The 22450-nt window shown below is 37.9% G+C and overlaps 3 protein-coding genes across 5 annotated transcripts; 1 reads left to right on the top strand and 2 right to left on the bottom strand.

The window, feature by feature from the left end:
- Window positions 1–1705: 1705 nt before the first annotated feature.
- Window positions 1706–12594, bottom strand: maco1b (macoilin 1b). 2 transcript variants are annotated; one of them, XM_007574638.2, is made up of 11 exons: window positions 12341–12594; window positions 11231–11372; window positions 9473–9599; window positions 8513–8636; window positions 7556–7734; window positions 5541–6090; window positions 4363–4521; window positions 4015–4197; window positions 3819–3939; window positions 2622–2796; window positions 1706–2524 (listed from the first exon to the last, which is right to left on the bottom strand). In XM_007574638.2, exons 1-11 carry the CDS (start codon window positions 12418–12420, stop codon window positions 2322–2324), a joined length of 2043 nt encoding a protein of 680 aa, XP_007574700.1. In that variant the 5' UTR covers window positions 12421–12594; the 3' UTR covers window positions 1706–2321. The 2 variants fall into 2 exon arrangements, with proteins under 2 accessions (XP_007574700.1, XP_007574708.1); XM_007574646.2 differs by having other exon boundaries at window positions 5541–6087.
- Window positions 12595–13566: 972 nt separating this feature from the next.
- rhd (Rh blood group, D antigen) lies at window positions 13567–18047 on the top strand. Of its 2 annotated transcripts, XM_007574613.2 has the most exons (10): window positions 13568–13820; window positions 14083–14269; window positions 14795–14945; window positions 15099–15246; window positions 15413–15576; window positions 15731–15868; window positions 15951–16078; window positions 16170–16249; window positions 17711–17784; window positions 17894–18047. In XM_007574613.2, exons 1-10 carry the CDS (start codon window positions 13670–13672, stop codon window positions 17918–17920), a joined length of 1248 nt encoding a protein of 415 aa, XP_007574675.1. In that variant the 5' UTR covers window positions 13568–13669; the 3' UTR covers window positions 17921–18047. The 2 variants fall into 2 exon arrangements, with proteins under 2 accessions (XP_016517338.1, XP_007574675.1); XM_016661852.1 differs by having other exon boundaries at window positions 13567–13820; window positions 17711–18047.
- Window positions 18048–18111: 64 nt separating this feature from the next.
- Window positions 18112–21651, bottom strand: tmem50a (transmembrane protein 50A). The gene is made up of 7 exons (XM_007574626.2): window positions 21500–21651; window positions 20895–21000; window positions 20603–20715; window positions 20031–20098; window positions 19098–19190; window positions 18896–18956; window positions 18112–18802 (listed from the first exon to the last, which is right to left on the bottom strand). The coding sequence occupies exons 2-7, from the start codon at window positions 20994–20996 to the stop codon at window positions 18757–18759; spliced, it is 483 nt and encodes a 160-aa protein (XP_007574688.1). The 5' UTR covers window positions 20997–21000; window positions 21500–21651; the 3' UTR covers window positions 18112–18756.
- Window positions 21652–22450: the final 799 nt, after the last annotated feature.

Here is a 22450-nt window from a genome sequence, read left to right as displayed (position 1 = left end):
GCTCGGTATAAATTCAAACACACAAAAGGTCAAAATCTAAATATGAAATGTAAAAAATGCAGGACTATGAGGTTAAAAGAAAAACATATTCATGTTCTCCAAGGCTCTAATCTACCCACCAAACCTGTCACTGCTGTAGTCGCAATGCACTAAATAGTTGTGCTCAGTAGCACTCAGGAAGATTTTATTCTTTTTTTTTTTCCTTTTGTCACCGCTAAATGGGATTTTATGGTCTTAAAAAGACAGAATAATGGGTCTAGTTAGAATTAACAAGATCCTGTGTGGAGAGTTAATCTGTTTTGATTTGCACTGCCTCCTAGTGGTGAAAAGAAGATTTTGCACTGTAGAATCAAATACTGAGTTAATTCAAAATATTAATTTGTTAAACATAAAAGCAAAGAGATGAAATCTGCACAGAAAAAAAATATATAACCACATCTATAAATATATACATATATGTAACAAATTAGTTGTAATCTTACCATTTATTCACTTCATAATGCCTTACAAAATGTTCAGCAAATGAGTTAAAAAACAAAACCAACAGGTACATAAGTTTGCAAGAAAAAAATTTGTTTATTTCCTGTAAACCTCACAGAGCGAGAGCGCAGCCAAGGTCAGACCGAGGAGAGAACTTAACTGTGACTGTGGGCATAGAAAACAAAAAACAAAACAAAACTTCTGTTTACGTTCACCCATCAGTTGACAGAACAACCGACTAAACTGTAATTTTCACAACATTTTTCAAGAAGCCGAGTGGGATAACAAGGCAGCAAATGCTTCTCCGTATACAGTAGGTGGACAAAACCGTGTGTGTGTGTGTGTGATAATCATCATTTCAGGCGATGGTGAAAGTGTGTGTGTGTGTGTGTGATAATCATCATTTCAGGCGATGGTGAAACCATGTCAGACTCGAGCATACTTCTCAATGAATGCCAGAAAATACCAGAAATGGGAACGAGGTGGTTGCCCAAGATTCGCTAAAAAGAAACATCATTTCAATTTGACTTCAGAGTTCACAACAGAACAGGTGACCAAATCCTCTGCCTGGGGTAGACTTCACTGAGTGGTATTTAACTGGCTGTTGACAAATATGTGAGCGCAAATGTATTTGCAATACAGTTTTGGAACACATTTAACAAAACGGGAAGTCTGAAGTGGGATTACATTCCATTCGAACCATGCCCTGTCCGTCATTGTGGATGTTAAAATGTAGGACTGAAAGATTTGGGGTTTCAGGCAGCACAAATGAGCTGTGGTGCTTTCTTTTTTTGTTTTTTTTATTTAAATGAATCTGGTTAAAGAACAACAGTTCTTCAAAATTGTATCTTGAAACTGGTTAATGGAATTTCCTCCCGCTGACTATGCTAAGAGGAACATTTCCAACTTAAGTATGTCACAACTATTTTATGAGCTTTTAGGGCCGTGCTTTGTCCTCACCTTGATGACTTCACGCAGAACACTGTGAAGTCATCATACAGGTACACTGAATGAATATCGAGGTTTTCAAATTCACCTCTGGAAATATTTTTTGAGGGAGGAAACCTGGATGGTAGATTTGTTGCTTTTCTTTCCTAATTAAAAACCACTTGCATCATTTTACACACAACATTTTTAAGTACTGAGAAACCATTGCATTCTTAGTCATACTGTAAGTATCTCATAAAGGTCAGGTTCTGATACAACTTAATCTGCAATTTATTTCAAACTTTGCTTGCATGTTTTTTTTTTTTTGTTTTTTTTTTTAAGCCATTAGATTTGAAAGAAAACGAGTACGGTGAAAGAAAACAACCGTGTCTGGTTTTGCAATTAGAGAACACGTTGCTCCATCAGGGAAATACATTCCTCTGGTTGTACCACTGGTGCAAAAACCCAAGTGCCAAATGCATGGAGCTATGAGTCACAGAACAATGAAGCAAAAGAAACTCATCTGCCTCTCCCCGAGAGCTGGCAGAAGGCTGCAGTGACGGAGGAGCTGCACCCTTGAGATGAAGATACATGTCTGAATCTGTGAGGTTTCACTAGACGTTTAAATAAAAACAACCGGGGCTTCCTAATTTTCCAGGGGATGTCAGTTTTTAGGTGGTTTTGCGTATTTTTATTTATTTATTTTTTTTGTCTTTTGTTTTAACTACAACAAACACAGTCACACAATACAACATCCTTCTGACCTGGCAAAAAAAAAAAGAGAGAGAACAGAAGAAAACTTGAGTTCTCAGCCGCGACATGACGGGGCCTGCGGGAGCAGTAAAAGTGTAGAGAGGGTGGATGGAGGAGGAAAGGGAGGGGCAGAACAGAAGAGAAGAGAAGAGAAAAGGCGTTCACTTTTTGAGGGGCTGGTAAACAGAAGCGTTGGGGTCCAGGCTGGAGGGACTGGTGTCCATGAACTTTGAGGAGTAGTGGGGGGTCACGGGGGTCATGCTGCTGGTGTCGGCTGTGTAAGAGATGCTGGGCATGACGGCCATGACTTCTGCGATCTTCTGCTTCAGGTCTTTGATCTCTTGATCCTTCTGAAGGATCTGACCTAAAAAAAACAAAAAAAAAACATTCATTTACTTCAATTAAAAACTAATATATTAAAGTTTTATTAATGGCAACATATTGGGAAATATTTTGTGCACCTTGTGCAATTTCCAGCTGTCTCTTGGCATCTCCAAGTGCAGAGAAGAGGTCCAGTTTGATCCTGGTCTCTGCGCTCAGGCTGTTTTCAAGGTGCTGAGTTTTGTCCTGCATGGCTGACAGCGCTGACATCAGCACCTCTGTGTCTTTTTCGTTTTCCTTATATTTATGAAGTTCCTGGAATATAAACAAGTTATGCACACAAGGTCAGACAATCACCCTAAGGTACTTTGTGGAAAGAAGTATTAATTTATCCAGTGGAGTATTCGTTTTCACAAACAGAGGTAAACTGATCAAAAAAAGCAATGCGCCGCGGTAATCAAGTATTCAGAAAATAAGCAGTTTTTTAAAAAAGAATACGTCACAAAAGAATTCAGCAGGAATTAATATGACCAGTTTGCAGCTTTTGACATATTTCTAAGATTTTGAAGCATTCAAGCTGCAAAAGGTTTAACTGCACATGTTTGAGCCAGTTTCCTACCACTGACTCTAAAGCCACGATAAAGATTCGAGCGAATGCAAGGTTAAAAAAAACAAACGGTAACTGTGACAGTGAAAGTCTTCAGAGCTTAACCTGATAAATGCCTGTTTGAATGTTTCCATCAGATTGGTTTTTGTGCTTATTTGCCAAATGATTCAACGTGGTTTTCTGCCTGAACCAGCTAGGTGTTTTTCCAGACCAGTGACTAAGCATACATTCTGATCTCATACTGCTGAAGCTAATCCAAACACCTTCTCTCTGTCTCGCTCATAAAACAACAAGATTTTTCTTACTTCTTCTCTCTGGTGTTGACTGGACTGATGGTGATGGTACAGACTGTACTAAGAATAGTTGGTACATGTGTGAATGTAGATTTTTATCTTGATTTGACAACAACAATTTAAAACAAATAGAAAAGCTGGCCATAAAATTTTGCTTTAAAGATGACAAACTATATCTGAAGTGAGTTTAAGTAATTTCTCACAAGGGTTTGGCTAATCTAGACTGCTTATTTTGCATAGAATACTTGGAGACTCAACTTTGTTTCTGTTGATAACTGTAAGATGATGAAAATGCAGAAAGAACTAAAAACTAGCACTTCTATCCAGATTAATTCTGGATAATGCAACAACCCAGAACTGCCAGAGCTGATTATACTCAAGACACTAAACATGTAAACTGAATTTCCTGCTACTTGTTTGCTCCGAGTAATGCCTACCTGAACTTTTAATTCAAGATCCCGTATCTGCTCCTCTTTCAGCTTGATATCCATTGTTAATTTTTTACCCTCTGCTTCTAACTCAGAGATTCGCCGCCGCAGCGTGTCGGTGCACTCCCCTCTGGAAAAAGACACAGAAAAAATTTTGTGAATCTCAAGGATAAACACTGGAGGAGAGAGTGAGATTGCAACATACCTAGATGCCGCTGCTAGCGCTACTGCTCTGGCCGCTGTGGCCTCCTCTAATTTCTTTCTCTTCTTTTCTTCTGTGAGCTGCTTCTCTGCCGTAGCTCGGGCCTCCTGTTCTGCTTTGAGCCTCTTCTCTAATTGGCCGACTGTCTGTTTGTCCTTTTGTTTCGCCTGCACAGCATTGTGAAGCCTAATACATTGAAAAACAACACAGAACACATTTGGCAACTTGACATAAAATCCCCATCGTCCACAACACATTCCTACAATTTCAGAACAATACTTCCAAACTTTTTTTTAGGCCTCACTGCCCTGACTGTAAACAGATTTCCCAGAGAGTTGTTGTGCAACTTACTTGTTCTGCAGCAGCTCGTTTTCCTGGCGCAGCTGGCCCAGCTCGGTGCGTATGGAGCGCTCAGCGCTGCCCAGCGAGCCAATCTGGCTGCGGAGGTCCTGCTCAACCTGCCGGCTGGCCTGCAGGTCCGCCTTCAGCTTTTTAATGTCCTGCTCCAGTCTGTGCAAGGTGGGGGTGAAAACAGAGGACATGCTTATTTGCAAGAAACATTTTTTTTTGTTTGTAAACATCTTTCCTCCAGAGGAGTTGATGTTCTGGAACAGGAGATAAGAGAAACAAAAGTACGAAGCCTACAGCATTAAGCTCATATGTATGAAAATTCTCATAAATATCAGACGTTTGCAGCCAAGTTTCATTTTGATAACATGTCAAAATTATGGGCTGAATGAATTGTTTTATTTTTCTTTTTCAGATCTGTTTAAGGCTTGGTGAGAAAGTTAACTGTAAATATCCTGCAGATATTTTTACATCTCACTTTAAAGATGGAATCAGCAAAACCAGACATTGAGCAGATGGATGATTTTAGAAATAGGGCAGGAAACAGAACAGTCTTGAAAACCAAACATTTTTCCAGCATTTGTTTCATTTTATCTGCCGTTCGTCAGCTGTTACCCAGATGCAGTCTGGGTATTTACAAATATCCCATCCCAAATGGCATTAAAGAAAAAAAGGAGATACAACAAGCAGCAGGTTACTTCAGAAAATCAAAGAATTGCAAGATTATTGCCATCAGTGCATCAACGCCTATGTCGCTCTCGTGAGTCAAGGTTCACGGTGTAGGTTGATGTGTTTTGAGTGAAGGTGGTGCAGATTTTTTTTTTTTTAGTCTAAGTGAAATATGAACTGGAAAAAAATAAAGTTTCAGGTCGTCAATTAGAGGTAACAAAGGAGAAGCTGGCTCATTCCAATCTATGGAATGTCCAATACTTTTCTTTTTCCAAGAAATTTAACTAAACCGTTAAAACTTGCATTCAGTTCTCTGCTCCAACAATATTAAACTCCAATAAACAAAAAGTGGGATATATTTAAAAGTGGACCGCACAGAAGGAAAGACTGAGAACATCTATTAGTCTGAAGCTCAAAGCCAACATTGTACTAAAGATAGCACACATTACAAATACACACTTTGTTGAGTATCACAGAGCTACAAACCGTTAGCAGGTGGAAGTGCTTCATACCTAACAAGTGCTTCTGGCTTCTTCAGCTCGTTGTTGGGGATGCAGTTGTCGGTGGGGTCCCTGTGGGAACCGCCCGACGTCCCTTTCCCCACCGTTAACTTGTGCTTCTTCTCGTTCTTCCCCGCGGAAGACGGCTGTGCCGAGGTGGGCACGCTGCCGTTGGTGGCGCTGTGGCCGCACGGCAGGGAATTGAGCATTACGGGGTTGGTGTTAGTATTTTTGTAATTTTTGGAGGAGGAGGTTGATGATGACGATGAACAGGAGGAATTGTTGTCCTCTTTAAGCAACAGGTTCTCTGTGCTGCCCAGCTCTGTGGTCAGTCTCTTGTTGTTTATATGTTTCTCCATGTACTCCACCTCCTGCAGTTTAGAGTCCACCGATGACGGCAGGATGCTGTTGTGTTGCTTTTTCGTATCCCCGCTGCTCCTTCCTTCTTTCCCTTTTTCTTTATACTCCAGCTCCGGTAATGGCACAGATGTCTTTTTATTGGCTGGGGTGCCATTCTGTGACACTTGAGGTGTGTCCACCTCAGATATTCCTTTAGCTGCTGCTGTTTCACAAAACAGGAAAAGACAAGAAGATACACATGAATTTTTGACAATATTATTCATATTTGCACTGTCATTTATTATTTATGGGGGTTTTTTTCTTTAAAAAAAGATGCAGGTGTCTTGTATCTAAAACAAATTTCCAGTTTTGTATGAAAACAATCACTTCTTTTATTTATCTATATAATTTAATTAACTGAGTACTCCCATGTTCGGTATGTGCACAGTGTGTTTGCTTATACTGTACAGCAGGTGCACTTGCAACCACAGGTTTTGAATAGAAAGGGAAGGCCCATGCTTCAGGTACTAACATCCACATTGCTATGGGAAGAAAAGAAAAACTTGACAGAAAACTTCTGTCAAGGCGGTGAGCCTTATTATACCGTCATGTTTCAGAACATTAAACTTTGATATCAAGGATTATCTGGTTAAGTGCAACATGCAGTTTACAATCAAGGAACTTAAAATTCATAAAGGGAGGAAAAGCTATCCAAACCAGCCTGGTCCTTTGTGAAAATATTTGCTCCGTGTATCTACAAAGGAGCTGCACAATATTTACTAAAACCGTATTGGCCCTGAATTGTTAAGCAAAGTAAATGCACCGATTCGTGCAAAGGTAAACTAGCGCTCCGGCACTATGGCGATTGCAGCGTGTCTGTGGGATCAGACGGCTACTGAGCAACCCAGACACTACCTCTGTTCGGTGTGTATTTGACACACACCACTCCTTTCCATAACAAAAACTGAGCAGGTTGAAAAGCTCACTAGACTTAACCCTGAGGGAATGGTGACCCCTTCAAACAAGGTATCACAGAGCACCGCATGCTTAGCCCTTTAGAAAGGCGACTGTCTGATACACAGATTATGTGTAACACTCCACATCAGCTTAATGAGCTTTATTATCAGCTGAAGGAAGGGAGAAGTTCTGAGAGAGGCTTGTGTTCGTTGATTTAATCAAAGCATTCTTGTAAAATGAAGTTCTCATCTGTTCCTGACTGAGGTGTTGCTCAACATACTTCATGTTGTCAGACATAAAGTATGTCTGACAACATAAATAATCAAGATTATTTAAATAATCTCTTAATTTTCATGGGGAGGCATTATTCAGTCCCAGGTATAGCTAGTGAAACTGAAGCAGTGCTTTTTGAATTTCCTCATGCTATGTTTGATGACAAAATTTGCTTGGTGATTTCAAATATTTAGGTGCAAAAGCAAAAACTGAGAAAAAAAAAGAAGAAGAATCTGAAAAAGGAACAAATACTTTTTTATGGCACATTTTATCACTACTTCCTTCTGAACATGTTCAAACTGAGCAGCTAACAGGTAACTATTAAATTTAAACTCTTAATGCAGACTCCAGAACGATGCTGCATCAACATTCCAAAAAAATCTGTTTTTATGTACCAGCAACACCTCTGAATCTGGGAATCTCCCATCAACACAAAGAACTTCATGTCAGATTCTTACCTTCTTCTGCTTCTCGCTCTTGCCGTTGAAGCATCTGTTGCTCCAGAGGCAGAGCCTGCTGTAGAAGCTGCATATAAAACTCGTTCTCCTTCTGCACCTCCTTCTGCTTCCGGAGACGCATTTTATAACTGACGTAGCTCTTGAAGCCAAAGCCCAGCGTGACTACGGGATAGCCAATGCTACAAAGATGGATGCAGAGAAGTCTTGTTGAATTCAGAGCAATAATGACTTAAAACACACAACAGTATTCATATCACTTGAACTTTTTAAAATGTTGTCATAAAGCAACCACAAAACGTAATTAACCAACACAAAATAGTATGCAATTGTGAAATGGGAAGGAAATAACACTTTGTTTTCATAAAAAAAAGAGAACTTCAGTAAACAAACAGCATTCTGCAAACCAAGGAACACAGTAAAGGAGTAAGGAAGAAGTATAAAGCAGAATTAGATTAGAAAACAATATCTCTAAAACAAAAACAATAGGCTAGGTCAAATATGTAAAAAAAATAAAATAAACTGCAACAAACCTTCTTTCAAATGGTTCAGAAAATATAATTATGAATTGTAAATATAATGTTAAATAAATAAAGCACAAGCCATAGAATTAGACTAGACAGATCTACCCTTATGGGTCAACCACATTTTGTCAATACCTGATCTAGAATTGTTTTCAATATTGGGGCAGATAAAGCTATTAATATTGGATCAGTACATCTTCATAAAGTCAATTCACAGTAAGAAAACAAATAAGGAAATCATTGGTTTCCAAAAAGCTGACAAATATGTAAAATGCTACATATTTGTGGTTAAAAAAAGGTATAACAAAATATCCCATTAAAATCTGCGTAATAATTAGCTAGTATATGCAAAAATAAAAGCACAAACTAGCAGTAGAATATGATTTTTAACTCATATGGTACACTTCCCGTTGATGAAAACAGAAGTGACGCTCACCAGTGTGCAGCAAAAGGACGACATAAGTCCACGTGGAAATTTTTCAGGTCTTTGAATCTGATGGCCGCCTCTATGTACACAAAGAGTATCCATAGTGACACAGTAGGGAGACACACACCCCTCTCTGCATCAAGGAAACAAAGCACAAGTGTCAGAAACTCATTTTAAACTTGAGGGATTAAAAGTGGGTAAAATTGTTCAAATAAAAACAGAAACCTTTTAAATACAGCCTGATAGAATTTTTACATAAAAAAAAACAGGTGTAAACATTTCTGTAATACGGATCTATGATTTGTCTTCTGATTTCTATCACCGCACTATTGTCAGTAAGGATTTAGTGTGCCCTGAAGTAGACCCAACCCATTGTTTCTTAGCAGCACTGCACTCCGAACATTCAACACCAAGCTGTGGGGTGCAACAAGATATTTATACTCCTATGACATGCTGAGAGTCTGAATGTCACTGATGAGTTCAGAAAGCAACTGGGAACCACTGCGTCCCTCCCACCAACAGGCTCTTGGATTTCAATCTGACACCTGGCCTTCGGTCAACGCAGGCAGACGCCACTAAATCAGTCCGACAGGTAATCTGCAGAGCGCAGCGCGCTTATACCCACCATTCAAATTATTCTGAAATAAATCTTGTTTGCAAGTAAGCAAACACAACGCAGTGGTTTTAAACAATACCCACTTCTCTTTTTGGAAAGTATTCAAATGAGACTTTGATGGGAAACGACAAAAAGGATGTTTAGTACATCTCATAAATGAACTGATATTGTCTTCCTTATTTTTGCAGCTAAAAAGAAATGAAAGTATCTGCTAAAAGATCTGATTGACAGAAGAAACCTAGCAGAAAAAAAAAAAAATAAAAATCTTATGAATTTGTTGAATTTTCACCTTGGTCCAATCCAACATTGAAACTAGGAAATGTTAATAAAATCAAAACATGGAGAACACTTACCTGTGTGCCAAACATACTGCACCCACACATAGGTACTGGCAGCAAAGAATAGCCATTGCACCGGGATGAAGAGGAGGCAAATGATGTCCGAGGTAAACGCCACACAAACAAAGAATACTGAAAACGCCTGAGACAGAAAGGAGGGGTGATAAGAAAACAGGCAAAAGCCTTTTAATATTTAGAATCATGCTTACAGATCTAAAGAATAATTAAATTGTTTAACAAAAGGCTAAAAATGTGGAAAAGATTATTTCAATGATATTTTTTATAGCTCTGAAAGAGATCATTTAGTTAACCACTGAAGCTTATGCAAATACAGTATAATATCTTTGGTTCTCTGTCTAGCATCATATTGAGAAACAGCAACACAAACAAACACCTACACAAAACATTTGAACAAGAACATGCTGTAGACGGGCTTTAATGCATCAAAGGCAGAGTAGATGCTATTATAACTTAGCAGTAGCATACATTATGAATATATAAACATGACTACAGAAGTGCAGCCCTGGTCGGAGCTAAATTCTGTCATCAGATAGGAAAAGGCAGCCAATGAGATTTATAAAAACAAAAACATGTTTTGAATTTAATTGAAATTACAGCAACACAATTTGGCAAACAGTTTTTCTTTTCTTTTATCTTTGTAGTAAATAAAAACTGAAATTTACGCCAAGCATACTTTTTGGCCATGTCTCTACAAGTAAATCTATAATAATAATAACAAAAGTTTGCTAAGACGTGACTGGGTGCACGGTGAAAGTGAAACTCTTTCGGATAAACTTTTGGTACGACTAATTCTCTATCTAGAATTCCCCTAAGCACCAGAAAAGGAACTCGGGAAGATGTTAACGCAGAAAGTCAAGAAGGAAAATGACCTTAAATTCAATGACTTGATAAAACTAGCTGGGTTTCCCCAAATACATACTTTGAATATGAGTATATAACTGGGCTGACTTGACTTTATATTTCTGCATATAAATCAGATCTATACATATTGCAAAGTGCCTTAAGATGGCATTTGTTGTGAATAAATATTAATAAACTTAAATATTTTAATTGAAGTTGTTAAGGATTTACATGGTGTTGCTCAATTTGCTCTCTCTCTCTTTTTTTGTTGCCATTTTGTATTTTTTCTGCTTATGTATCACTTTGTACCCCATGAGAACATTTCGAAGCTACTTATTTTCCTTTGTCCTCTTTGCCATTTGTTCTACTTTAACCCATGTCTTCAGGTTCAAAATGGATCCATCTGCTCCACAATGTTTCATCACAGCTATGAGTCAATAACCACCCGACAGGGAGACGTTGTGAACCCAATTTGATTGAGAATTGAAAGTAATTTTCTATAATTTACTCAAAGTCTACTGAAAGGAAATGTGGTTATATGACTCTAATGGTAATATTATAAACTTGTACGCAGTGGTCTATCCGTTTATGTTTAAAATGGATTTTTAAAAATTGATTGTTTTCCTGCTCGAAATAGAATGGAGGGACAAAGTGACCCAGTGCCTATTTATAACATCTTTACTAAATGTTTATGCTTGTTTTATGTCTGCCAAACATCCAGTCTTTAATCCACCAGGCTGACACACTAATATGCACATTCGTGTCTTAGTTATGAGAGTTATTTATTGTTTCTAAAAGTCCTCTGTAAAATTGATTTTCTGGGACCATACCAAGTTTGAGTTCATGGTTTTCATTCAGTTTTATGTAAAAAAAAAAAAAAAAAAGTGCAAATCCTAATCCAGAGCAACTCACCAGTCCCTGGTATCTGAAGGAGTCGTACACACTCCGCATGAAGAGCCAAAACGGCCAGAGGTACTCAAACCTGAACTCAAGCACAAAGTCTGCCAGCAGCACCAGAGCCCACACAACCAGGAACTTCAGGTACAGGAAGGTACTAAAAAAAAAGAGAAGAGTCACATTTTAGCTTGAAAACACACAACATGGTTTTGAACAATGCTAATAGTAATCCTAGACTTTGGCACTTAAAACACTGTAGTTCCCTTAAGTTTTCTTTTTTTTTTTACTTGCATACATAAACTTGGCATCATGTAAAGTTCTTTTAATGCGCTTTCAAATCCTATTGTCTTTACATAACTACTCGAATGAATACATTCATATTGACTTGTGTGCATGGGATCAAGCCTGGCAGAATAATTTAAGAGATGCACTTTGTTCAAGCATCTTATGTTAAATAATATATAAAATACAGACATACTAATGAATCCTAAGAGCTAGGCCAGGACATGTTAACGATTATCAGGGTATGACAGGGTGACTTCTTGACAGTGGTCCTAACTCATTAATGCTGTATTTTTTTTCGCCTTTTTCATTTTAATAACCATATTTATTTGTATGATTACAGCTGATTTGTAAGCCTTTTACCGTTTCGTGATGTGGGCGCCATCTCAATAATTTAAAGGCTGCTCCATATCTCCAGACTTTGGAGCTAGCGGTTGTTGACTGATCAGGTATAAATATAGGAAGTCACAGAGGTGGAACCTGCCAGGTTCAGTTTGGACAGCTCAAGAGTCCTACAAAGCCCTCCTCTGAGGTTGCTAAACAGGAAGCAGCTACATTTGACAGCACCGAGCGATGAAACTTTAACATTTAAAAACGTTAGTCTGGGCTGTTTGGTTACGATAATCTACATAGCTACAATAAAATAAACATAATGACATGGCTCAAAACAGGCTGTACTGGGGCCTAGCAGCTGAGTTAGCTCAACTGCTAATGTTACCTGCTGGTGTGCAGCGAAAAAAACTATATCTAGCTTCAATAACAGCCTGTCCCGCCGAGGTAGTTCACTCTACGGGGGCCAAACCTCGCCAGAGTCGTGGTGGACACTTGTTCCGTATAAGTTACCTGCCGTATATCCCCTCGGTGATTCGGTTCCGTTTTAACGGCCGTCTTAGTTTGCTGCAGTCCGCATTGCGCCGCTTCATCCTCCTCCCCTTGGCTTCGGCCTTCGAATAACAGCTGTAATCTTATCCAGTTTTCTTGCGTATACTGACAATGATAATAAATAAAATGCCTGTGGTGTGTGTTGCTGTTGTTATTATTATTATTCCCCCCCGCTGAACACAAAGAAATAAATAAAGGACTCAGTTCGGGATCCTCCTCTTTTTCTCTTAGCGCACGCTCAATAAGCACAAACCGCGCTGTGTTGTACATACGTGACGTTGACAGACTTACTGGACATCCAATCAGCATTTCCACCGAGGCTTTCTTGTTTAACTGACGGGCTTGTTAGCCAATCACGTTTCACCAAAGAAGCTCGCTCAGCTCTCTTCTGTCACAAACAACGGTGGCAAGCCATGAAAACTGCGTTTGGAAGGTCTCGCCAATCAGCCAATCACATCTTTGCAAATAAATCCGGTAAAGCTGATTAACCAATCAAATACTGGAAGGGGCGGGATATTTTATGGAGGCTTTTGGGTTTATTATGAGGAAAAATATGCAGTCTTTGGTACAAAATTCTCTTTGTGTGACTTACAAAAAACCCCCATTCCAACAGTTGGAGCTATTTATAGCAGTGCCTTTGTGAGCGGGTCGTTGAGGGACTGGGCCCAAGGCGCTGAATGCCTCTGTGCTTTGTGAAAGGTTAAAAAGTGTGCACAGGGAAAACAAACGTGTCGGAAAAGAGGGGTAATTTTATTGCTGCGAGAATAAAGTGAGAAAACGTTCCTATATATATAATAAAAGGCAGATGGTGGGAATTTTACTTTTTGAAAAGGCTTAATTAAATGAACTCTTCTCAATTAATCAATTAGTTTTTGTAATCTGATGATTTAATTATTGAAAACGATGGATATAATTGTATTGCATCTAATAAAGAAGTCGTTCACATTTATAAAAAAATGCTAAGAGTGTTATTTTAAATTTGAAATATTTAATGAAAGTTAAAAAAAACAAATGTATTTTATTTTTGTAAAATAGTTATTGCACCAGTTTGTATTAAATTGCTAGTTTTTTTTCAGAATCGATTACTTTTTTTTTCTTATTTGAAATATACTGAAGATTTTTGTCACCATTAAAAAATAAATAAAAATAAAAAAAATAGATACAGACTGTCTTTCTGTCCAGCAGCTGATAAAGAGCTGTGCTGGTTGCGCCCAGTTTCAAACCGTCGTGGCCACCGATTATGAGTCTGAAGTGAAAGAACTATGCAGAAAACAAACAGCCACCCCCAAAATGGCTCCTCAATACGCTCCTAGTCTGCGTTCCCGTTTGGCTCCTTTACTGCTTATTCTGCAAACTGGATTCATCATCATAGCTGCACTGTGCTTTGAAACCAAAGAAACCAACAAACTCGACAGGAAACCCTTCCTCCACTATTACCCAGGTGAGTTTATTTATTTCTTTGGGAGCAAGAATGAAGACGTCTTAGGTTCCAAATATTGAATTGTATTTCAATTTAATCAAATAACACATAATAAAAATAGCATTTTTAAGAAACTTTGCCTGCCTTAAAATGCAAAATCAATTTAATAGATCTTGCAGATGTGACTAATGGGTGGCAGCATGGATAAGTTTATTTGTTACACAGTTACTAATTATAGTGCATTTATTGGATTTAATGTCACAGGGTTTCTGTTGTCTTCCAGAGTTCCAGGATGTGAATGTGATGGTGATTCTTGGTTTTGGCTTCCTGTGCACCTTCCCAGTGCGGTATGGGTTCAGTGGCTCTGGGTTCAACCTCCTAGTTGCCATCATAGCCACCCAATGGGCTCTTATACTGAACGGCATTGACTCCTGGTACAACACCAAGATAATCAGAATTGATTTGAAAAGGTAAGGTATGGTTAGTGGATTTGTTTTAGTTATACAAACTATATTATAAAGATTTATTAAGTGCTATATTTCAACTACTTATTTCTGTTCATTTTCAAAATTAGGGCTTACAGCTCATGAAGACCCAAAATTCCCTTCATTAGAAAACTACAATATTATATATTACCAGTTTTAACTAATTACTGTACAAAAAAAAAATCCTTTTTAACACATATATGCTAACAACATGTTGGAATGCTATGTTGACCTACGCAAGCATGATGACTTCATATTTCCCAGTAGAGCATCCCTGCTACCTTCCACATAGCCTACAATGGGCCCAAAAGGTCATTGCTAAACAAGTTGACTGTACTCAGAGTGCTGTATCTAACCCTATTAATGGAAAGTTGAGTGGAAGGAAAAACAACTATAGAAATCAATATTAATATTGTATTAACATATTTCAATAACATCCTTATTTACACTGCACCTTTGTATTCAGATTTGCACCACTCTAACCTTTCTGCCACTGATGTTTTTGTGTAGCATTATAAAGGCAGAGTTATGTGCCGTTTCTGCACTCATTTCAATCGGATCCGTACTGGGAAAGACAAACCCAGTCCAGCTCACCCCGATTGCCCTGCTGGAAGTGACAGGATTCGTCCTGAATGAATGGCTCCTCCAGACGCTCCTGAAAGTAAGATTCTGCTTAGAAAATCTTCAGTATATTATGCACGAGTGAGGACTAGGCGCAAAAGTCAGATTCTTACAGCAGCTCATATATTTTAAACACATTCTTGACAAAAGATTATAAAAGTTGTCATTAGCAGCTGATGTTTTCTGGCTCCAGGTGCGGCCTCCGAACAGCATCATGCTGCTTCATGTCTTCGGGGCCCTCTTTGGACTCATGCTGACGTGGATCCTGTACAGAGATGGCTCAAAGCAGGGATTTGAGAAGGAGAAATATGACGAGAAATCAGGATTGTTCTCAATGTTGGGTGTGTAACAGACTGATATTGAGACATTTCAATGTCATATTGTGGCATTTAAGTCAGTGTCAATGTCTAATTGGATCCATAACAATTAACCTTTTGATTTTTGATTCCAAGTGCAGCATCAAAATACTGAAGATAAATTGAACTGTGCATTGTCTTTGCTCTCCAGGCGTTGTGTTTCTCTGGATGTTTTGGCCCAGTTTTAACTCGGTACTGGTGGATGATCGAACCCGTCTGAAAGCGGTGTGCAGCACCTACCTGGCCCTTGCTGTTAGTGCTGTGACAGCAGCCGCTCTGGCTGTGCTCTCCAGTCCCAGGGGAAAACTCAACCTAGTATGATGTGATCCTTTTGCATGCTCATACACTATTTTGCAACTTTCTGTACAGCTTCAGGACACACTTCTTGAGCTTGTTTTTGTACCAGATATAGGAAAATAATTAACTTGGCCACTATATTTGATATTTTTTGCATAATTTCCTCAACCAGATCCAAATGCAATCATGCATCCTTTCGGGCGGCGCTGCTGTTGGGGTTTCGGTGTCGGTAGTTCAGCAGCCGTGGGAAGCCATGGCACTCGGATTCACTGCTGCCATATTGTCAACCCTGGGATACAGATATCTTAAGGTCTTTATCTACCTGTACCTAAGCACTTTATTTTCTAAAATCTACACTTTAAACTTCTGCTCAACATTATTTTTTGTTTCAGACCCACTTGCTGATTGCATTTGAGTGCCATGACACCTGCGCTGTTCTGAGCACACATGGACTTCCTGGTCTACTGGGGTGGCTTGCACAACTGGTCCTGCAGATTAAAGACTGTGATGACCACACTGTGTAAGAATGCACTCAGCAATCGCAATGCAATAAAAAAATAAATAAATAAAAAAATACGCAGCACCACAAAATAATTTTTGTTTCGTTTTAGGGCTGTCCGTTTTGCTGTGTTTCACATCTGCACTCTCTTTACTACCGTCTCTTTAAGTTTGTCCATGGGAACCCTAACAGGTATGTTTGTTCATAAGTTAGCTATATAGTCATTACACTCAATGTGATTTATTCTAAGCTCATTAGTTGGGTTGATTTTGATGATATGGCTTACAGCTAATGAAAACCTAAGATGTAGTTTCTCTAGCTATTAGAACATCACAGTTTAAAAAAAAATTGTTCAGAAGTGTGCATGTAACATGGAGTATATGGACTTAACACTTGGTTGAGGCTTCATTTAGCGTGAGTGCAGCATGGCATGGAGGCATCAGCATACGACTCTGCTGAGGCGTTAAAGAAGCCCAGTGTGCCTTATCAACATCCTTCAACTTATTTGCTGGTCTCTTATTTCCTTTTGATAACAGACCAATGCGCGCACCAATCATATCCAATCATATAGTCATTAAATCTGATCCCGGTGCTTTTAGCTGTACGGGCAGATGACAAATCCTGCTGGAACATAAAATCAGCGTTTCCATGAACCTCATCAGCAGAGGGAAGGATGTTATGTTCTAAAACCTCCTGGTAAAGTACTGTGCTGACTTTTGTTACTTTATTCTTGATTACAAAAAAAATAAAACTAAATAAACCCAGTAGGTGCCATGGCACCTCAAAATGTCACAGAATGCAGAAATTTAACACTGGACCTCAAGAAGCTTTGCTTCTGTCCCTCTCCACTCTTCTTCCAGACTCTGGGGCATTGATTTCCAAATGAAATGACAATCCGACTTTCATCTGAAAACTGGACTTTAGACCACAGAGCAACAGTCAGGTCCTTTATCTCCTTAGCCACAGTAATATAATACTGATGTTGGCTCTGGTTCATGAGTGGCTTGACACAAGTAATGCAACAGCTGCTGCCCAGGTCATGGATATGCCTGTGAAGCGTCTCTTGAAGCACTGACTCCACAACTTTTGAACTTCCACGAAACTCTTTAATTTACTTTGCCTCACAACCCTTATGTGACTGCTGTATCTTGTTCACCCATTTCTACCACACTTTTTTCTTCCACTCAGCTTTCCATGATCAAGTCTGGGTACAGCCCTCTTGCTAGAATTTTTTGGGGCTCACCCTACCCTGGCGAGCGTCAATGACTGATGGACAATCACATCAATCATTGTGTGGGAACAACGTAACATTTCTACATAAGAAATACTTTTTTTTTGGTTTGTAGTTTTCAGAGAAACTGACTTTTCATTAGATTATATATACATATATACACACACACACACAATATATAGATTATTTAACATTATATAGATTATTTATTACTATTATTTATTAACTATTATTAGATTATTTAACATTGTGTGGAATTAATATGCATATTATAAGTTGAATGTTTTGATATGAATTCATTTTGAATGACATTTTGAGATGGCCCTGACTGACGTTGAAAATATTGAAAGATAAATGCCAACTTAAAATCAAGCTTCAGCATTCGTAAGCTAATTTTAACCAAAATACTTTCTGTCTTAAAGCCTTTCTCCTCAAGTGGAAGTTTTGGAGACCCCCACAAAACAAAAAATGCTTTGATGATCAGGCTTTCTGGGAGGTATTCACACATAAATCTCAAAGGAAAAAAAATATCAGAAACGATCAAAACTATTTCAGAGAATCACATTAATTTCTGTTATGTGAACTTGATGTTTTGCGTTTTGCAGTTTCCCAACCTCGTGGTACGGAAGTGAGAAGATGAAGGAAAAAGATGATCAGCTCTCATTTTGGATATGGCATTTCTACATTAATCTTTGCTACTGAATATAACTTTTATAATTTTGTTTTTCTTAAGAGTAGAAATTAGTTTTGTTTGTGCGAGAGAAATAAAAAGAAAAAGAAGAAGAGGAAAGGCTGGATGATGAAAAAACAAAAGCCAAACTCATTTACAGCCCAGTGTGTTTAATGATGCTGTTACTGGAGACTGACTCAATGATTTACAGGGAAATGACAAAACTGAAATCCAAAACTCTGTTAAAGCAACACCACCTTATAGTTCTGAAACCCTCTATTGTGGAAGAGTGAAATTCAACATTTAATCTGACTTAATATAGAGCAGATAACCCGTTAAAGCTGAAAACATTTTTCAAACCCCATATGGATACATTCAATAATAATTAAAATCATTCTAAAGTATCACCTGCAAATTGCACCCAATTCAAATCTCCACCCGAACAGTTCAAATTAAAAGGATGATCTGTTAAAGAAGTGAGCCGACCCAAGGGAATGTTGCAGTAAAGCTCTGCTATATACATTTTGGTATACACAACTTGTAAACCATAATACAAACATGGATACAGTCTGAGTGCAAACACACATTTAAAGATGTGCCACCAATGAAAGTCCTTAAACTTTACAGAAATCTATGACAATTTGTGCTTAGTTATGGTGTAGCTACAATGCAGCAAAGAACATAAATTACACATTTTAATGAAAAAGCTAAAAAAGGTTTATATTTAAATGGATGACAGCTAAAGAATATCGTCTCATACAATATAGAAAGAGTGTTTAACCATGGACAGTTAGTGTTTTACTGCCAGAGATCCTCTGTGCGCCCAAACTTGAAGACCAAGCCTCTAAATAAGAGAAAGCGAAAAGATAATGAGCATCATGTTTCTTTTTGCTAATTGGATTGAATAAAAGATACAAATAATTAATGACAAACTTACCCAAAGAAAATGAATGCATTTTGGAAAAAAATGGCAATACCAGGATACACAGCAGGCTTCTCTGCAAAAAACAACAATTGTATATAAAGATTATCAAACCGTGATACTTTGTGAAGTACAATTAATGTAAAAGTCTTAAACTTTTACTTGGATCTAAATTACCTGCTGAGCACTATATGGCAATATCATAACTCCCACTTACGAGGCACTACGAATCCTCCAAAGAGAATCCACATGGAGGCAATGAGGGAGCCGAAAGCCAGCATGAAGCCAATGAAGAGCCAAACTCGAGCACCTGCAAAGAGAGATAAGAGCGGGTGGGTTACCGCGGGCAACATGGTACAGCACTTCATGATTAGTCTGCATTTAAAGTAGCAGGGAGAAGTTTAGGAACATTAAAGTGATTGGTTTGGGGCTTTTAATGACTACTCAGAATTGTTTTTTTTAAATCAAGAGTGGAATGATTATAAAACAAATAGAATGACTTTGAAAGGTGATGTTTTAATTCAATCTTGAGGTTTCCCTCTTCCAAACAGACTCAAGGAACAGTGCAGACCTCAATAGTACTATTGTAGAGTTACAACTGGGAAAGTGATCTGGACTCATTTCTAAACAACAGTGGTTTGATCAGTTCAAACTACTGTAATACCAGCCCTAGTCATTTAAACTCGTCAACATCTCATCAGGGCCTGTAAGAAGATCTAGAGTGTCACCTTCAGACGAAAGGAAAATATTTAACATGCTCACTTCTAACTAGAACTGAATGTGTACACATGCAATCAAGTTTAAACCTGCCAATGTGATTGGACTGAATTGAGTCTGTATATGAAATGGATGTTTGTTTTAGCAAAGGCCTTAAGTCAACATTCATTGTTAGTCAGAGCTATGTACATATACTGGATTGTTTAAAGATTACACTAAAAGCTGGTAGTTCCCACACCAGAAAGCTTGCAAAAATGTAGAATTATACTAGAAATTGAATTTAAAAAGTGCAGTAGATTAAATTCACTAAAGATATTTTCAAATCCATACAAAAATTCCTACCAATACTCTACTCAAAGTTGTTTTACACTCACATTTACACTAAAAGTGGGTGATAAGCAAAAAAAAAAAAAAAACTCATCCATGTACTAACCTGTCTGTCCAAGGCATCCCTCACTGTAGCTGTCTCCCCTCACTTGGCCGTTAGAAACAGCATTTATCCTACACAAGGCAAATAGAACAAGAGAGTTAAAGACAATGATCTCAGCCGTTTATAAAAATACGTAAACATGAAGGTTTCAAACCCAACCCGAAAAATCTGATGTCAACGAATTTCATTTATGGACGTTTCCGCCTCATAGAAAGTTGCCCTGGAATTTGATTTTATTAAGTTTTCAGAAATTTTGAGCAACGTGGTGAGAGATATCACATCTATGCTGTTCATGACAAACAGCAAAGGTCGTTGCCATTAATGGCTGTGCCAATCTGCATCTAAACACCAGGTACCCTGACTAGAGAAAGGGGCTCTGGAGATACACAAACAACACATACTAATCACATGACTGAAACTGCAAGATGAAGTCATGTGATGAAAGCTACCACTCATTCATGACAATAGGGAATAAGAAAGTAATTAAAAATAGAGATTCAAGCTTCCAAAACACCATATAATGGAGCTTTGAGAGATTACTTTTAATAAAAGTATAAAAAAGACCCTCCACTTACATGAGAAAGGCCACCGTGGCTATGACCCCACATGTATGATAGGCATGATGAAACTCTCCCTCGGTGGGATATTTCACAGCAGCATCAATGATGATCCACCATCCTGTGAAAAACTGCAAAAACAAGATGCTTAATTGCCGACATGAGATCACTACGAAATCTTCCTCGTCATTATTACACACACTTAGATCAGTGTTTTAGAACATGAAAACAAAGGTAAAACAAACCCAGTAGCTCACACTACCCTTCCCACAACATATACGATTTGGACAAAAGAAATCATTGCAAATACCAGAACTCCAGCAGCTATGGATGCGATGGCATTTCTTCTCTCCCCCCAGTCCACATTGCACTCACAGTCTCCGCAACGGATTCCGTCCAGAAATCCTGACATGACTCTGGAAAAATAAAAAATAAAAACCAAAAAACAAATAAAGAACAGAAAATAATCCACAAGGATACATTACATTGCTTAAAAGAAAGAAATAAACGAAGCAAAATACACGTTAAGATTGGGGGAGAGAAAGCAATAAATACTTTACTGCGCAGTCGCTGTACAGTAAATACGATGCTAAACCCAGTTCGTACAATAATAGTACTGTACCTCAAGATTCATAGTCTAAACCAGTAGGTTGCTAACACCGATGAGACAACTACACAGTGAATGAGTGGGATTTTACACAGTAGAAAATGATAGTATTTTCAAAAGACAAACCTCTGTTTCTAATGTCTCTTTTGTTCGTCGCTTTAACGCTAGCAAACATTTCCTTGAAGGTTTCTTGTTATAAAGTTACGAAAAATAGTGTCATAATTAGGACTGGCAACGATAATGACTGACGGAAACATGCGCAAGCGAGTTACAAGTAATATTTAAAGTGAGTTTCAGAGATAATTTACCTTTTTATGTTCGGTTTTTGATGTCAAGCCTTTGGTTTAACCCGACTTGGCTTCCGACAAGAAGCGCTCTCGTGCACATGCGCAGTACATCCACACCCAAGCTTTGTTCATTCTGTTGCCTTCAAGCACCCGGCAGAAAATCAGATTTTTCTACTGCAATGCAATACACGTAAAATACAAATTTGCAAAAATAAATCAATAAAGTTAACGGACAAATAAAAGGAAAGACATTAAATTGTACCACATGATATTTTATTTTCTTAGGAATATTATATATTTGACAAGTGGTTTTCCTTTAACTCAAGCTTTTGTGTCATAAATATCCTAAGTCATAAATCAGTGATTCTTGAGAATAGGGACAAAACAGGTCCTATGGAAAAAGCACAAAATTTGAATAAAATATACACAAAATATATATTATTTCAAATATCTGACTAAACTAACCTGGGTCATGTGAGCACAACAATGGATATTTTCCTGGTGTTTGCTGAATATTTTTTATTTTAAACATTGTAGTAGGTGGATGGTTTCTGTAATATCCCTTGTCCTGGAGCAGAACTCAATACATTATAATAGTTTAAAACAATTAAAGGAATACTAATATAATATATTATGACAATTAAGTATAAGTATTCATATAAATAATTATAAAAGTATCAATAAATTTAATTAAAAATAATTTTAATATATTTTCCAATTCCATTGAAATTTGTCCCTAGTTTCTGTACCGTCAGACATAAAAAGAATGTAAAAAAAAAAATCAGGCATTATTGGGGGGCACCAGAACTTCTGAGGACCCCATGACCTCGTCCTTTCTCTTCCTTTGCTAAGAGGGCTAGTTAGCTCCGGTTAGCTTAAGTTATTCTTTAGTTTTTTCTTCTGTTTTATTCCTAAGTTGTTTGTCACAACCATGATGTGTCAACACCATAAGTGACAATTTAAAAAACTTTG

This window comes from Poecilia formosa, unplaced genomic scaffold, assembly GCF_000485575.1.
Source record: "Poecilia formosa unplaced genomic scaffold, Poecilia_formosa-5.1.2 Scaffold8, whole genome shotgun sequence".
Classification (NCBI taxonomy): domain Eukaryota; kingdom Metazoa; phylum Chordata; class Actinopteri; order Cyprinodontiformes; family Poeciliidae; genus Poecilia; species Poecilia formosa.
Note: the sequence above shows the minus strand (reverse complement) of the source record. Positions and strands in the feature narration are given on the sequence as shown.